A 15,766-nucleotide genomic window follows, 5' to 3' on the forward strand; every position below is an offset into this window, starting at 1 on the left:
ATGATACAGATTCCTCTGATGTTTCCACTTTCAGTTCAGTTATTCTCCTTCCAGTCTTTGCACAGCGCTACTCTCTGCCTGCATCCAAAGCCCTTCACCCAAATCCCACACGGGGATTTTCCTTACACTAGTGTCAGGTTCTCCAGAAACCATTTGGGAAAAGTTGAAATGCCTCAGAAGGTGATTACAGATTTGTCATAAGTTCTACACACAGAGTAACCTGTACTTCTGGCACTTTCCCAGGGACAAAAGGCCAACCTGTGACGGATACCTTGCTAGTGACCTAACTCAGTTTGCTTTGCAGAGAAATCCAAGCCTTCTGTAACAAAGGATCTCCACCCTTGGAAAGAAATATTTTGTGCAAACACAGCTAAGTAGCTTCTCTTTTCTCCTCTTGTCCTCCATCTCCTGAAGGCTGTACTCTCCTGCAGTGTTCTGTAGGTGATCTTAGACCTCTCCCCCGAAGTCAGGGTAAAGTCTGTCTATGGTACTAAATCACAGTGTTCAAAGTCTAATGTAAGAGGTGTTGCCCATCATAAACTTTGACAGTAGGTCAAGGATTTTAAAAAAAATAAAATCATGAGAAATTTCCCTTCTCTTTTTTTCCCTCATGCTTCTTCCCAGCTGTACTTTCAAGTAGGTCATTGGAGTTGCAAGTTATTAATAATTATTATGTTGCTTTTTATCTTAAGGAATAATACACATTAGAATAAACAAAAGGGAATTAAACCTTAGGGGTGTCAATTTTAATGTCTTCGAAAAACAAAAGGACAGCACAATTGTCCAATTCCAAAATACTACAGAACAAAAAAGGGAAGAGCTAAAATTGTAGTAAGAGGATTGTGTTATTTTAAAACCTAGGTTTAAACTATATCTTCCAATATTGACTATTTTAGAGACAGTCCACTCTTCCAGAATATAGAGGAAAAACAGCAGTTAAATAGCAAGACTCTTTGCAGGAGCATTGAAACAAACAAGGAAAAGTTTTATTTTGAAAATACAGTCTTTAAAGATAAATTTGGCTTCCATTTTCCATATCTAGGTGCAACCAACAAGATATCAAAACAACAAAACAAAGACCACAACATTATGTACAGAGCTCTAAAATGAGCTGTGAATATCTACAAGAAATTAGCATATGCTCTTTGTGAAGGGATGTACGTGTGTGGCTTTCTACAGTTCTCAGTCCTCCAGAAGCGGAGTTAACTCCCTGGAGCTGCAGGTGCGGCTGCAGCAAGGGCAGAGCTGGGGTCAGTGAAAGGTTGGGGATGGAACCCCCGGGTGGGAGGCGTGGAGAGGTGTCTGGGGAAGGGAGCAGGGCGGCACGGGACAGATCCTGGGCTTCTCTAGAAGTCCTGCCGCGGGGTGTGAGTCAGGCTGTGCCTCCGCAGATCACAGTTTCGCCTGAACACTTTGCCGCACTGCTCGCAGCTGTAGGGCTTGATGTCTGTATGGGTGAGAAGGTGAGTTTTCAGATTACTTCTCTGATTAAAGGTTCTTCCACATGTGGGACATTTGTGTGGAGATTCCTGTTCAGATGTGAAGCAAGCAAAGGATTAATCCTTCACACCACCACCTCACCCTTCTCAATAGTTGTCTTCTTGGTATCACATTAACACACGCACGACAACAAAAGAGGGGACTTGCAGGAACAAATCTGTGTTCCTAATCCTCCGATCACTGCAGCACACACTCAGGCACACACGAGGCCGATTACACTGATAACTGCGGTGGCCACTGAGGTGGGCTTTGTGATTTCCAGCTCTTAACATTTCATCACCATGTCATAGACAGGAAAGGGGGAAGGAAAAACTCTAATCCCTTCTTAAGGAACGACATTCTCCCAGGGAATAAGTCTCCTCTTTGCTGGAAAATTAAACTATTCCTCAATGTTCGGAAAACTACAAATTATGAGGCCCCTGGGAGACAGAGCATATGGGATTTCACCATGCCTCCATTATCGAAATTACCTTTATTTCCTCCCAAACACGAAAGCCTTAAATGCAGGGCAGATCAGATGAAAAAATAATAATTCTAAAATTAGAATTTAGAATAGCCTGTTTTTAAAGAAAATATAAAAAATGTTTTATGTTAAATAGGATTAATTTTATGTATAAAAAACTGAGTGCTGCTTTGGCCACTAGAACACTAATCTAAATAGAGTCTTGTAAGAGAAAGGTTTTGCCAGTAAACGCCTTATGTAGAGCAAACATGATAAAACGGAACCAGTCACTGTTTTTAAACAAGAAAACAAACTTACCTGCATGTGTAAAGTTTTGTGAACTGCTAGAGTTCTAGACTGACAAAATCCTTTCCCACACTCCTGACATTTGAAGGGTTTTTCTTTGGAATGAATATACCTGAAAATCAATATAAGGTTTTTATTGAAATGGCTTTATAACTACTGTGAGTGTTTCTTTTGACAATTACCAAAATCGAAGTCATGAAAGGACAAAAGAAACACGATTCCCATTATGTGTGTTTTCAGATTGTATTTTTTCCCTGTGTAATTCTGTTTATGGTTAACCTCAACTAACAGGCTCTTCCAAACATTCACTGGACGTTGGTTTTTATCTACACTCGATCGCCCTCTCTGGCGTATTCTGGACTTCCAAATCGTGCGGAATGAGTTCTTCCTGGTCTCTGAGGTCTTCCCTGGGATTTAAACTGGCCAAATCAAGATGTAAGGCAAGGCCGAGTTGTGTGGGACTGACTTTAGCGAATTTCTTACCAGCTGAGGAAGATCGGTACACAAGTCCCATCTTGGGGAATTGCTAGTGGAGTTTGGAGAGAGATAGCCCACCCCCATTCCCGGGAAGTTTTTACCTGATGAAAACATTTACGATGTGGTATTTCTTCGATTGCCATTTACTTATGCAGAGTTTAAGGTCTGGGGTGGGGTATGGGAACTGTCTAAATTCAGTGATCACAAGACCTCTGCAAGCAAAGTTAAAAGGAAGGTCGTGGTGTCAGGCTCTGGGCTCACCAGGGCTGGGGTGGGGATAGGAGCTAGCACATAGAGGAGAGGGAAGGGAGTGCACCCAGTGGAGGTGAGTAACTTCCCAGAAATGGTCTTGAGGCAGCCATCAGAGGATTTGGGGTCCCTAGGCTCAACCTGCCCGACCCCAAGGGCGACCACAAGGAAACAGAGAAGCCGATCACAGCACCAAGGCCAGCCCACTAGGTTTTAACAGCCTAAGGATGAAAGAAGGCCTCCGGCATCCCAAACAAGACCGTTGGCGGGTGAGGAAAAGAGGTGAATGTTGGTGGGGAGCTGTGGCTGGCGGGGGAGGGCCTTGGGGGGTACTTTTTAGATCAAAGGAGATTTGGTGACATCTGGAATTTCTATGAGGCTTTGGTATTCTGGACAAACTCGCCTCACCTCCCCCGGCCAACCTCCTCTATCTCACCTGTGGTCCCGCAGATGATCTTGTCTCCGGAAGGCCTTGTGGCAGATGTCACACGTGTACGGCCTCTCGTCCGTGTGGGTCCTCTCGTGGATGAGCAAGTTGTAGGATTTGGTAAAGTGTCTGCCGCAAAACTTGCAGATAAACTCTTTTTTCGTTTTCGAGGGCAACCTCCCTCGGGAGGGCTTTCTGTCAGGAGTCAATTTACTGAGGCCCGAGATGGGGCTTCCCAGCCCCGGGCTCAGCTTGGTCAGCTCTCCCATCTTAGGGGGGTCCTCTTGCGTGGCAGCCACGGCCAAGTTGGCAAAGTCAAAACGGGGCCGGTCCTTGTGCAGGGCTGGGAGGACGTGGGCAATGGCTCCCTGCTTGGGGTGGAAGAGGTGAGTGGTAAAGGGCAGGGCCTGGAAGGGGAAGCGCGCGTCCATGAGGCCCTGTGCCGCAGCCATCTCGGTGATGGTGGAGCGGGTGATCTCGTGCACGTTGGGGTACCCCAGCGTCCAGTGGTTCATGTGCATGGTCTGCACTGCGCTGAGACCGTACAGGCCCTGCAGGTGGTCGACTGCGGCGGGGAAGGTGTTCACGGCCTGAAGGAAGGAGTAATTGGTGAGCTGCAGCGACGGGTGGAGCGGGATGGGCGCTGGCAGGGCCTTGCTCCCCATTTTCCGAGTGCTGGGGGGCGGAGAGAGCTGTTCCTTTCTTCCAGGACTCAGACGCAGGTGGGCTTGGGGCTCTGGTAAAAATCCAGAGAGACAACAGCACGCAGAGACACCCTAAAAATGACAGGGAGACGGAGGGAGAGTCGTGATTGTTATCCAGATCAGCTCGGGCTGCACTTTGGCGCTGGCGCGGGTCACTACACCTTCCGGGTCCCCACCCTTCCTCCTCCCGGGCCCCCGAAGGATTAGCGAGGGAACCCTAGCGCCAGCCCAGCAGTCTGCACCGGGCTCGGCCCAGCCAGGGCGCCAGGCGGGGTAGGGAAAGGTCCCCTTGAGAGCTGGGCGCCCACAGGAAGGTCGGGTTCCTGCAAGGATGGAGCTGAGAACTCACGTCCGGGTAGAAAGAAAAGGGGGCAGGGGTGCTTCTGCAGAGGCAGCGCCCAGCCCGGCTCACCCGCCCCCACCTTGTCCGGGAAGCTCAGTCAACCCCGGCAACCCTGCAGCCCAACGCCCGCAGGCCCCGGTGAGCCTCTGCAGGAGGGCCTGGGGCTCCCGGAGGAACGGTGAGCTGTGGGTCCTACCCAGGTGCGAGGGCCCAGCTCAGCCCCCGTGCGTGCGACGGCTCCTGGCGGTGCCCCTCGCACTTACCCCGGTGGCTCTGCGGGATCGCAGCAGGGGGGGCTGCTTCGTGCTCTCGGGCCCTCGGAGGGGCCGCCTCGCCCCCCACGCTGACCTCGGAGGTTTTCTTTTTCCTTCCTCCGCCTCAATCCCATTCATCAGCAGTGACGGGCCGCAGGAAAGAAAAGTGACACCTCGGCCCGGGTTCGACCAGGAATCGCCCCCTCCTTCCCAGGGGCCGTCCCCTCCCACCCCCCACCAAGATCCCTTCCAGATGGTTCGGCTCCCGGGGAGAGACTGGGGGGGGGGCGGAGAATGCCTCTGAGGCCTGAACCCCTTCTCTCAGATTGAGTGCCAAGCTCTTGGGAGGCTCGAGAGGCCTCCCAGCCTGGTACCTGGAGTGGCTCCTCCACCGAGGAGAGCCCAGGAGAGGAGGCCGGAAGGGCTCCCGGAGAAGGGAAAGGGAGGAGCAGCGGGGAGCCCCAGTGGCCGGCACAGCGGGGTCCTGCGGGCCTGGAGGAGCGTGCTCATCTGCCTGGAGATCTGTGCTGCGGCGCTCATACCACCTGGACACCGGGCCGGGGTCTCTGCCTGGGCCTAAGCTGGGCGCACGCTCTTGGCTGTTCCTGAGTCCGCAAGGACGGCACAGAGGTCTGCTTTCAGATTCCAGGTGCCCAGGAACACCGCACCTGCGTTCAGGGTGGGCCTCCCTGCGCCCACTGCCAGCCCCTTTATAGCTCCGTGGTCGGCAGAACCACACCTGGTCTCTGAGGGCGGCTTCCCAGGTGCAGGACTCCCAACTACACGTTGTCCCTGGAGAGGAGCAGGCCGGCTGCCTCTGAGCCAACATCATCGCCCTTTTTGCCCGGCAGAAAGGTGGGGGAGTGTATGCAGCCTTCCCTCCCCACCCACCCGTTTCTGCGCCTGAATTTTCTTCTTTAGTGTGTTGTGTTGCCAGCGGTCCTGAGGACAGATTTAGGGGGCTGCGCTGACATAGCGCTCAGGCAAGGCAGAATCTGGCTGCCTCCCTGCGGCCCACACCTTCCCTCCCTCCTTCTCTGTTTGGAAAGGCGCAGAGACAGGGATTTATTAATGAACCGCTTCTGCCTGGTGGTATGCGGTCTGGGAGTTCAGGCCTGGAGTTAATGAGAGGTGTGTAACAGTCAGGGGGTCTCAGTCAGACCATTCAACCGAAACTGTAAACCTCCTTTTGGAATAAACTTTCCCACCACAAATCACAATTCATTTTTGTTCAGTGGCAACCCCTCAAGCCCTCTCCTAGAGAGGTTGGAAAAAAAGGATTCTACTAACATCCTTGGTGACCTATCTGATTATTTCCTCTTTCATGAAAATAATTATATCTTTATTTCCTTCTTTTTGCATAATGGGAATTTTCTAGGGATTAAAATATATTTCTCTTAGTGTTAAAAAGGCGACTCCCCCATAGAGAGGAAACCAAACCAAACTTACTATTTGGGTGTATTCCCATATTTCTTAGAAATGAATACAGGAGGCAAGAACAACTCCCACCATATTCTCTGTGTGTATATGTGTGGGAGTGTGTGTTGTCAATTGAAGGACTACTCCACTTGTGGTTTCGATTCCAAATACACAAAGTAAACTCCGCCATAAAGGTTATACGTTAATTCTGCCAGCAGAGAATTAAGTGCCATCTTCCTCCCCTTTTGTCCAAATGGTTCATAACACAAAAACTAAGAATTCCATTGTAATTCAGGTTTATGGTGGTACACAAGTGCCATTTCATAATATATGTTCATTTTAATTTGCAAGACAAATGGTTTCTTCATGGGAGAGCAAACCCTTGGTGACTTTGAAACCCTTCTACAAACAGAACAAGACTAAATATCCACCATACATTTTGGCATAAATAATTAGGGAGTTTAGATTTCTACTCTCCCGCTGAGTTGCTGGAAATATATGTCAAAAATATTTTATGTCTATGCAGAGATCTAAAGTACTTTCGTTTTGTCTGGAGTTGAGCATGTAGTTTCCATAGTCCGTTTCAGGCAATACCAGTTATCGTTTGCTGTCATTTCTCCACCATGTCGTCCTTAGGGCCATTGGCTATTTTTAATTTTGCAAGGAAAGAAACTTAAACCAATGAAAATACATAAATATTTCAGTGGAGCTGGGGTTAGTTTTCTTTCATCAATCTTTTTCACAGGAATTTCCAGGCATGTACATAAGTTTTGTAAAAATTTAGTTCCATGGCTGTCAACAAGTGAGGTGTGTACATACTAATTTCAGGTCAGTGAAGCTTTCAAAGCATTGGAGAAAAAAAAGGTACGTGGTAATTTGATAAGAAGTCTTGCTTTTAGGTAACGGTGTTATTACACTGAATTATCTAAAAATAATATACAGTCAGGGGTCATTTGCTAAAAACCTGTGCATTGGTGTCTGAGAGAACTGACTGATAGATCGATTGGTTCGCTGAACTTCAGCCCAAGCCACAGTGGAATTTCACATAAATCAGAGAGCTACAGTCCAGGTGGGTCTAAGGAGATCATTTTTAAAAATAAAATTAAAGATGGCCAGACTGGATCAGGTGAACTGAGAAAGAACGGCTGCGAATCCTGCCCCCGTGCAGCGCCTCTGCCTGCCCAAGGAGTTAATTAAATTAAGATGCCTTCCGCAAAAGGGTTCTGTTTCTCTCTGCTCCCTCGCTCCCCCTGCGTGAGTAATTTTCTTGTTCTGCTCAGGACTGCAGTTTGTTTAGCAGAGAAAGCAGCTGTCTGAGGCGTTTTGTTCCGGGAAACGCCAGCCCTCTTTTGTTCTCTGCTAACAGGTAGGAGGCAGATTCAGCGCTCCCTCCGCAAGCACCTTTTTCTCCCTCCATTCTACAACCGCTGCTCTTCTCTTGCTATTTCTTGAGAATCCAAGCGTTTAAGCCCCGGGGGAGTTTGCCTTCTGCCTCCTCTTCCAGGACTAGAAGATGGGAGGAAAATCAAAAGGCCAGCACAAAGTCTGAGAATTACCTACGATTAAACTACTACTTCTCTTTTGAAAAGCGTCGGCTAGACAGGCACCGTGTGTGTCGGCCGTCCGCGCCGCGCCGCCGCGGCTGCGCTGGGACGGGCGGACAGGGAATACCATGGCAGGGTCAGAAACACCCTGGGGCAACGGGGTTTTATCTCAGTGTTCCTCGATCAGCTTTTATAAGAAGCCTTGGTGAATGCTTAGATCAAATGTCGCAAAACAAAACTAAAAACAGTTCATAAAAGTGTGTTTTGTGGGTGTTAGCTGGAAGTGGCGTGCCTGGGATCCGACAGAGTGAGAAACAATGCCCCGGGATTGCATCCATATGATTTCTTTTCACAATTTCTGAACGTGTGGCACGCCGGCCCGGGAATCAGCGCCCCCTGCATCCCCTACACCCTTCCTTTCTTAAGGAGGCTGCAGCCCCTTCCCACGGCGGACACTCACCTCCCGCGGAAAGGTCCGCCTGGGCAGCGCCGCTCAGACCCGGGCCAGGCAGTGAGGCGCACAGCTTGGAAAGGTCATTGGGTCCACGCCGGGCAAACTTCTCTTTCCGCGCGGAGTTCCGGGAGCCTCGGACATTATCTGGAGCACCACGATCCGAAAAAACGCGAGGGGATCCTCGCCTTCGTCAGTCTGTGGACGTGGAATGCGTCAGGACCCGAGGTGCTCGGAGCCCGCGCTCAGCGCTCGCCGGGAACCCCGCGCCTCCGCGAGCCCTTCGCGGACTCCGGGTGAGGTCGGAGTCTGCCGCCTTGCAGGGCCATCACCCTCCAGCAGCAAGCGCGCCGAGCTCTATCCCCGCCCGCGTTCCTCCCTAGGCTGCTCGCGGCCGAGAGTCCAAGGCTTTAGTAGCTGCCCCGCCTCCCCTGCGGGCGTGCGTCCCGCTGCAGCGCAGGGCCCACTGCTCCCTGGCTCCGCCTCCGCGCCGGGCGCCCGCTAATGGTCCACTCTGTTTACTTGTGTTTGGATAGCAACTGAGTCTTAAAGGCACAGGTTTACTCGAGGTTTCCCAATTACAGAGCCGAAGGTGACTCAGTTCAAAACTCACACAAAAATACAACGTCCACCCCTGTTCTTCTCTATGCCACTTTTCCTTATTTTGTTAGAAACTGAACAACTGGTCTTCTGCATCCCCAAGACCCCACAGAGAAACTAAAGGGCATTTTGTAGTTTTACTTGGAGCTTTCGCCGAGCTAATTTTCACATAACACGTCTAACATAACCGTCTTCCTAGGGTAAAAATCAATCAACCAGTTCTAGATTGTATTCTTCAGCATACATCCCCCTTCCCCCAACTTAAAATACAGTGTTGTACATACTTTTGGTCAATTGTGACTATATGTGTCGTCTGCTTTCATCTGTTTTCCAAACGAAATTTGTTTTTACAGGTGATAATTGGCTAATTTCGCAATTACTGCAAAGACATATATGGAATGTTCCAGGAGAAATTTCTTCCAATATTTAAGCTTTAATCAGCCAATGTACATTTCATAAGCAGTTAATTGACTTGGTTAAAGAGGTGGGCTTCTGCCATCCATTGACAAATAAAGAACCCATCTGGAATTGGGTGAAAGAACAATCATTTTTTAAAATTAGGAAAATCCTATTTTAGCTTCTTAAAGCACGTACATCTTCATTCCCAGCGAGAGAGAGGGAGAAAGAGAGAGAGAGTTCATTGTTCAATCATCAGGAAACAATCGAATTTGAAGTGTAGTGATACATTTTTCAGGGTCTTCTAAAGGTTTGGTCCTGTGTGAGAATAACTGCAGAACGCCCTTCAAGTAGTCTGGAAGGAGGGTGACCATCGAGTGACAGAAAGGGAATGACACTCATTTTAAACAGCCTTTTTTCCCCAGATGAGATCTGCGTAAGCAACACCCAGCAAAGTGCCTTTCGTCCCAGACGAGTCACTGGAGGGGATCTGCCCCAGCCCCCGGCAAGCCCGCGTTTGGAGGCACAGATCTTTCAGCCAACAACAGGCTGTTCAACTCCAGCGTTCCGCCAAAAGTTGGTTTGGGATGTGCCGCCTCAAAGGACAATTAAAATAATCTTAATTATGAGAGGAAGTGGTCAGATAGAAGCAGAAGACGAAAAACCCTCAAAAGGTGAACCAGTGATTGGGGAGCCAGGCAGAAACTACGAGATATTAGTTTATTAAGATAAAATTCCTCCTATGTTATTTATGCCCAGGTGGATAGAATTTTTCGTTCCTTTGGGGTAAAACATAATTTAGGGTTAGCAGATCACTTTTTCTTTCCAATTTCAAACAGGAAAGGTTTAAAAAACGTGAGCTCGGAAGGCAGACAGACCTGAGTGTTAACATCCTTTAGTATAAAGTCCTTCAAAGTAGATTTGACAAACAGCATAGAAATAGTAAGTGCCTAAGAGTTCGGGATTTCTAACAAGCGTTTTTCCCTGGTGGCTTCTATAGGGGTGCTTTCATTTTAGCACTGAGTCCCGAGCTCCAGCTACCGGGATGCCTGCGGTCCCCTCTCTCTAACCGCCTCATTCTTTCCGCAGCTTTTCTCAATTTGGGAGATTTGGAGGGAACTTTCTCTTCTTTCAGACCCCCAGGACACGCACTTCAAGGGTGGTGACCTGAAGAGTGTTCCTATGCTTTGTATATCCTTTTCAACAAACTGGAGGCAATTCCGCAGCGGCGGGCTTCACACCTTCCCACTGTGTGTCCTTGTGTGTGTGTGTGTGTGTGTGTGTGTGTGTGTGTGTATGTGTGTGTGTTGTGTGCGGAACCTCCGGTTTTTCCCGCGAAGCAGACAAAATTTACAACCACCCGTGAGCTGCGCCCTCTTTCTACAAACCTCTTGAGCCGAGGGTTTTCCGTAAGTGTCTCTACCTCGCCCACCAGAGCCTCCGAGGTTCCGCAATGGAGTCTGGGCTCGTAAGAGGGGGGAGTCGGCGAGTTCCGGGCTTTGGGGGAAGCCGCGTGGCCCCACTGCGCCTAAACTGCCTCCAGGCCGGGCCAACTCGATTCGCAGGTGCGCGCCCCCCGACGAGGGCAAGCCCAAGGCTGAGCCCGGTGTCAGGTCTGCATGCCAGGTCTGCATGCAGGGAGCCCGCGAGTCACCTCGCGCCCACCCGCGGCGTGCCGTGGAGTGTCTGTCTCTACGTTCAGCCCCGGCAAGCCGCGTATCCCACGTCAGCGGCTAGGGCGCACGCATTGTGGGGCCCACCCAGGAACAGCCTCATTTGCTGGACTCCCCGGGCGGCAGTTCCTGGCACGGAAGATTGCCCACTGAGCCCCAGCGAGTTGTGGGGTCCGGGTGTGAGGAGAGGGGAAGTCCCGGAACTTACGGCGGCCCAGCTGCGCCCGGGGCCTGCGTCTCTGAGCGGCCGTCCCACTCCCCCTGCGCCCTCCCGGAGCTGCGCGGCCAGTTCCCTCTGACTTTTCCGCCGACTTGGTCTTTTGCTGCCTTCGCGGCTCCGGGCTTTCAACACCAAGGAGGCTTCCAGGGAAATGACTACCAGACTGAGGAGGGGGCCGTGAGCGGTTGCTGCCCAAACACGAACTGCCGAAAAGTTTACGCTCCTGGAGGACGGGCTGAAGGCCAGCGAGAGGAAACGCGGAGGAGTTGGAGGAGGAGGGGGCCGGGAGCGTAGGCCCCTTCCCCCTCGGCCCACCCAGGAGGCCCTGCCAGTTGAGCATCGAGCAGGTGTCAGACACAGACTTCCCTGGAGTTGACTCCGAGCCTTCCCACTTTGACCGCGCGCTGCGGACGTCATAAAATCGTTTACCCTTTAAAACACAAGTTATGGAAACCCCATCATTTCCCCAGGGATCCCAGCTGCCATTACCTCTGAGGACTCGCCTCCCCTTTTCCCCAGCCTTCCCCTGCCTCTGCAGGGCGGGGACCTTTTGCATTTGAACTTCCCGCACTGTGGCCGCTTTTCGCCAGAGCTCGGAGGAGTTGGGAGCCCAGCTATTCTCTGGGCGCCGGCACTTCAGCCCCGGAGTGGTGAGGAGACCCGCGAAAACCTGGAAGAAGGATCGCGGGTTCTGGGCTCAGAACTGTGGGTGTGGAAGTAGGGGGGCGGTAAAAAAAGAGAAAAATCTAAGAATTTTATCTTTTAAAAAACTGTATTCGAGCCGGCGCTCAACAACGCGGATGGAATGGGAAAGCGCAGCCGCCCGGGACCTCAGGCGCCCGCGAGAAGAGCCGCAGCGCCCCCTGGAGGCAGTGGCTGAGCACTACGCGGCGCGGGAACCACGAGCGGTCACTGGGGCGGCTGGCTCCCGGGTGTGAGTACAGGGCGGTCATCGACTCCGCCAGCCGCTGGAATCCTCTCACCAACACCGGAGCTTTTTTGTTTGTTTGTTCTGCTACGGAAGGAGAGTCGTGTGTGTAGCAGGGATGCTGGAGAGAGGGCTGGGCCTGTTGTCAGGGTTAGTAATCTGCTTTGCCCCCACCGCTGGGGCCTTACTGACGCTCCACGAGGTGGCCCCCAGTGACCTCTCTGTCGGCAGATTTTTCAACGATGCGTTTTCGGATTCAGGACGCCGCTCAGGGCGACTTCCGCAGGGCAGGGAGCTCGCGGCGCCCCGGTGCTGAGCAGCTCGGACACCAGCTGATCCCACGGCCCCGGACATTGTCCCCGCGGGAGAGGCAAGAAAGGTTTCTAAGGGACCCGCATACGGAAAGTATGCCCCGCTCCCCACGCCGCACCCCTCATCGCACCCCAGCATTCGAAGCTCTGTGTGTCGGGAAGGGGTCCCTCGGCCTGAGAGCGGGAAGAGGCGCGTGGCGAAGATCGCGCGCGGGAGCCTTCCTCTCGCGGAGAAGCCTGAAGATCACCCGCCGCCTCCCGCCGCCCAACCCCCGGGCCCAGCCTCCTTCTGAGTCGGGCCAGGCCCGATGGACAGCCTGCCCGGCTCCCTGGTCGTCCCTCCCCCGGGCCAGGGAGAGGGTAACTCGGGGGCTCGGCGCAATGGCGCTCCCCGTGTGCCTGGGCCCCTTGGTGGGCGTCATTCCGCCGGAGACTGCAGGGGGCGCCCTTTCAGCCACAGGCTCCAGGGCGCCGAGCCCCGGGGAAGGGGGCGCTGCCTGTGGGAGCCCGAGGCCCGGCCCGAGCGTCAGCTACGTGCTCATAACCAGGGTGGGCACGCCCGGGAGCAGACCCACGCGCGGCCCCGCGTCCTATCTGGGTTTGGCTTTCCGGGGAGGTCGTCGGCCGCCGCCGTAGCAAAGCCTAGAGCCAGCTCGAGGCGGCTGGCCGCCCGTCAAGCCCGTCTCAGGGGCAGCGCAGCGCGGGGGCTCCGGCACTTGCTGCGCGCGGGCAGGGCTGCGGCCCCCACGTGCCCTCGGTCCGCAGAGCGCGCGGGCAGGGCTGCGGCCCCCACGTGCCCGCAGTCCGCAGAGCGCGCGGGCAGGGCTGCGGCCCCCACGTGCCCGCAGGCCGCAGAGCGCGCGGGCAGGGCTGCGGCCCCCACGTGCCCGCAGGCCGCAGAGCGCGCGGGCAGGGCTGAGCCCCCACGTGCCCTCGGTCCGCAGAGCGCGCGGGCAGGGCTGCGGCCCCCACGTGCCCGCGGTCCGCAGAGCGCGCGGGCAGGGCTGCGGCCCCCACGTGCCCGCAGGCCGCAGAGCGCGCGGGCAGGGCTGCGCCCCCACGTGCCCGCGGTCCGCAGAGCGCGCGGGCAGGGCTGCGGCCCCCACGTGCCCTCGGTCCGCAGAGCGCGCGGGCAGGGCTGCGGCCCCCACGTGCCCGCAGGCCGCAGAGCGCGCGGGCAGGGCTGCGGCCCCCACGTGCCCGCGGTCCGCAGAGCGCGCGGGCAGGGCTGCGGCCCCCACGTGCCCGCGGTCCGCAGAGCGCGCGGGCAGGGCTGCGCCCCCACGTGCCCGCGGTCCGCAGAGCGCGCGGGCAGGGCTGCGCCCCCACGTGCCCGCGGTCCGCAGAGCGCGCGGGCAGGGCTGCGCCCCCACGTGCCCGCAGTCAGCAGAGCGCGCGGGGGCGGGCCTGCAGTTGGCCTTTCCAGAGGAACCCAGGTCACCTCGGAGGGTCCCGCCTCCGAGGTCAGCCTGAATCCCATTCTCGGTGCGGCTCAGAGGAGCCGGCGGTGTCCGGACTAGGAAGGCCGGGTTTCCGGAAGAATCGGCCGCTGAGGCCAGGACGCGGCGCCTCCAGGAGGAGAACCTGCAGGGGCGCCTCTCTGGGGCGGATTCGCCCGCCTAACGAGGGACTGTCCCAGACCTCGCGCTCCGAAAGGATCGTCGTCGGAAAAGACTAGGGCAGAGTCCGCTCACCTGTTTTTATTAGGCTTACACTTAAAAAATGTACTCGCCAACGTTTAAATTTAGGAAAATTCAAACGAATCCAGTGAGCTCTCACAGCTGTGAGCGAGCTGGATGGAGAAGAGCAGCTCCGATCTCGGTCCTCTGAGATCTGTTATTTGTGAAATGCAGGGCCTTGAATTGCCTTGGAGTCTCCGATTCTGGAGGCAGAGGTCGTTTCTGTGGGACTCTGGGATCGGTCTAGCGTCACCGTCCAGAGCAGCAGTTCTTAAAATATGGTCCAATAGCATCAGCGACGTCTGGAACTTGTTAGATATACAGATTCTTCAGTCCCACCTACTGAGTCAGAAACTGGGAGAGCCCCACCATCCCCAATCTGTGTTTAAATAAGCCCTCCAGGTGATTCTGATCCACGCTATAAAGTTTGAGAACCACCGACTAGATCAAAGTGACATTTGGAGAAAATCGCGGGTGTGTCCAATTTATCTTTTCGGCTCTCCTCTTTCTTCCATCCCTCCTTTCTCTTCCCATCAGAGAATGCACACGAAAACTTGTGGCCTCAGGCAGCTAATTCATTCATTCGCTCATCCATTCGCTCTCATTCATCTGGCTTCCGAAGCACCTCCTAAGTCCTGGAAGACGCGCTGAGGATCCCCAGGTGAACCAGGTGCGACTCCTTTCTTCCTGGAGTTAAGTCCGGGATGTAAGGGGAAGCGTGAGAGGGAGAAAGACTGGTTCCTTCCCTTTTTATGGTTAGTTGTTTGTTAGTTTATTATTATAATCGAATACTGTACTAGATTTGACCTGATTTTAGAAAATGTCCTTGTTAAGAACGAGCAAAAGCAACGCACTTCATGTTATGGTTTCTGACCTGCGACTCTTGACTTTTTTCTTGCCTGAACTGATGTTATGTTTTCTCTTTCTATTTTCATCACATTCTAAGGATTCTGTGTGTCTGCAGCATACAATTCTACACACATCTTGGCACACATTACAGCCCACACAGTATCCCTGCCCTCCCTGCACTGGGTCAGAGTGCCTGGCTGCAAGACGCAAGACGGGGAAGTGTGTGAGGGAGTGTCGCAAGCCGCGGGTACTTGTTTGGACCCTGGCTCAAAGGTCTGCCTGCTGTTGGATCCCCTGAAGCGGGAGCCGCACAGGACACTGGTAGGACAGCTGAAATGGACAAGCCTGGTTCTGCTCACCCACTCTGTGAAGAACTCCCAAACGCTCCCATCTCGCGTCCTGCTGCCCTGAACTGCCCACTTCCCGAGATCAGGTGTACACTGTGCTTTTGTCACTTTAAGATTGGGCCAAATGCCTTTATCTTTTGCTTGGGATCAAAAGAATAATTATTTTAACTCCTTTTAGGTGTCTAAAGATCCGGTTGAAATTCGCAGTTTCTAGTTTTCTTATGCCCAATCTATCTCCCTTAAGCATTCACTTTGCACTTTCTCTCCAGTGTCTTGACTTGAACTGTCCTCAGTCATGTGAAGAGCCACCTCCCCTGGACCTTAGGGTTCCCTCCACGATTTTCCAGTGTGGGCAGTGAGAACAGTAGAGGCACTTTGCCTCTCAGGCAGTTGTGAATCTCTCAAAAATTCGGTCTAACTAGAAGCCTCTTGTCTAGTTTCAGATTCAGGGACAAGGTTTCATTTTAGTGAGCCCGTGCAGGGAAGCCATTGAAAATGCACACAAAAATGAATTTTCATATTGACCATAGTCATAAATTGTATGAAAGTACTCAGCCCCACTTTGACAAAGAGTTGCTATTTTAATACGACCCTTTCTTGTGGGGATTTTCAAAATATAAAATGTATAATGGTCAGGAACATGATAA

At 53.1% G+C, this 15,766-nt stretch overlaps 2 protein-coding genes across 4 annotated transcripts; one reads left to right on the plus strand and one right to left on the minus strand.

Annotated features, from left to right (window-relative positions):
• Positions 1 to 952: 952 nt before the first annotated feature.
• On the minus strand, positions 953 to 8,683 carry OSR2 (odd-skipped related transciption factor 2). Of its 3 annotated transcripts, none has more exons than XM_066265980.1 (4): positions 8,126 to 8,683; positions 3,411 to 4,177; positions 2,261 to 2,360; positions 953 to 1,529 (listed from the first exon to the last, which is right to left on the minus strand). In XM_066265980.1, the coding sequence occupies exons 2-4, from the start codon at positions 4,064 to 4,066 to the stop codon at positions 1,347 to 1,349; spliced, it is 939 nt and encodes a 312-aa protein (XP_066122077.1). In that variant the 5' UTR covers positions 4,067 to 4,177; positions 8,126 to 8,683; the 3' UTR covers positions 953 to 1,346. The 3 variants fall into 3 exon arrangements, with proteins under 3 accessions (XP_066122077.1, XP_066122075.1, XP_066122076.1); XM_066265978.1 differs by lacking the exon at positions 8,126 to 8,683 and adding an exon at positions 4,712 to 4,855; XM_066265979.1 differs by lacking the exon at positions 8,126 to 8,683 and adding an exon at positions 4,712 to 4,854 and having other exon boundaries at positions 953 to 1,447.
• Positions 8,684 to 10,815: 2,132 nt separating this feature from the next.
• Positions 10,816 to 13,106, plus strand: LOC136328499 (uncharacterized). The gene is made up of 2 exons (XM_066264643.1): positions 10,816 to 13,001; positions 13,055 to 13,106. Exon 1 carries the CDS (start codon positions 12,176 to 12,178, stop codon positions 12,878 to 12,880), a length of 705 nt encoding a protein of 234 aa, XP_066120740.1. The 5' UTR covers positions 10,816 to 12,175; the 3' UTR covers positions 12,881 to 13,001; positions 13,055 to 13,106.
• The last annotated feature ends 2,660 nt before the right edge of the window (positions 13,107 to 15,766 follow it).

Source organism: Saccopteryx bilineata, chromosome 3 (genome assembly GCF_036850765.1).
Source record: "Saccopteryx bilineata isolate mSacBil1 chromosome 3, mSacBil1_pri_phased_curated, whole genome shotgun sequence".
Lineage (NCBI taxonomy): Eukaryota > Metazoa > Chordata > Mammalia > Chiroptera > Emballonuridae > Saccopteryx > Saccopteryx bilineata.

Coding starts and splice junctions, on each gene's coding strand:
- OSR2 (XM_066265978.1), bottom strand. CDS start 4,840: ATGAATGGGATTGAGGCGGAGGAAGGAAAAAGAAAACCTCCGAGGTCA. Junction 2,361..3,410: donor GATCATCTGCGGGACCACAG/GTGAGATAGAGG, acceptor ATTGATTTTCAG/GTATATTCATTCCAAAGAAA. Junction 1,530..2,260: donor ACAAAACTTTACACATGCAG/GTAAGTTTGTTT, acceptor ACATCTGAACAG/GAATCTCCACACAAATGTCC.
- LOC136328499 (XM_066264643.1), top strand. CDS start 12,176: ATGCGTTTTCGGATTCAGGACGCCGCTCAGGGCGACTTCCGCAGGGCA.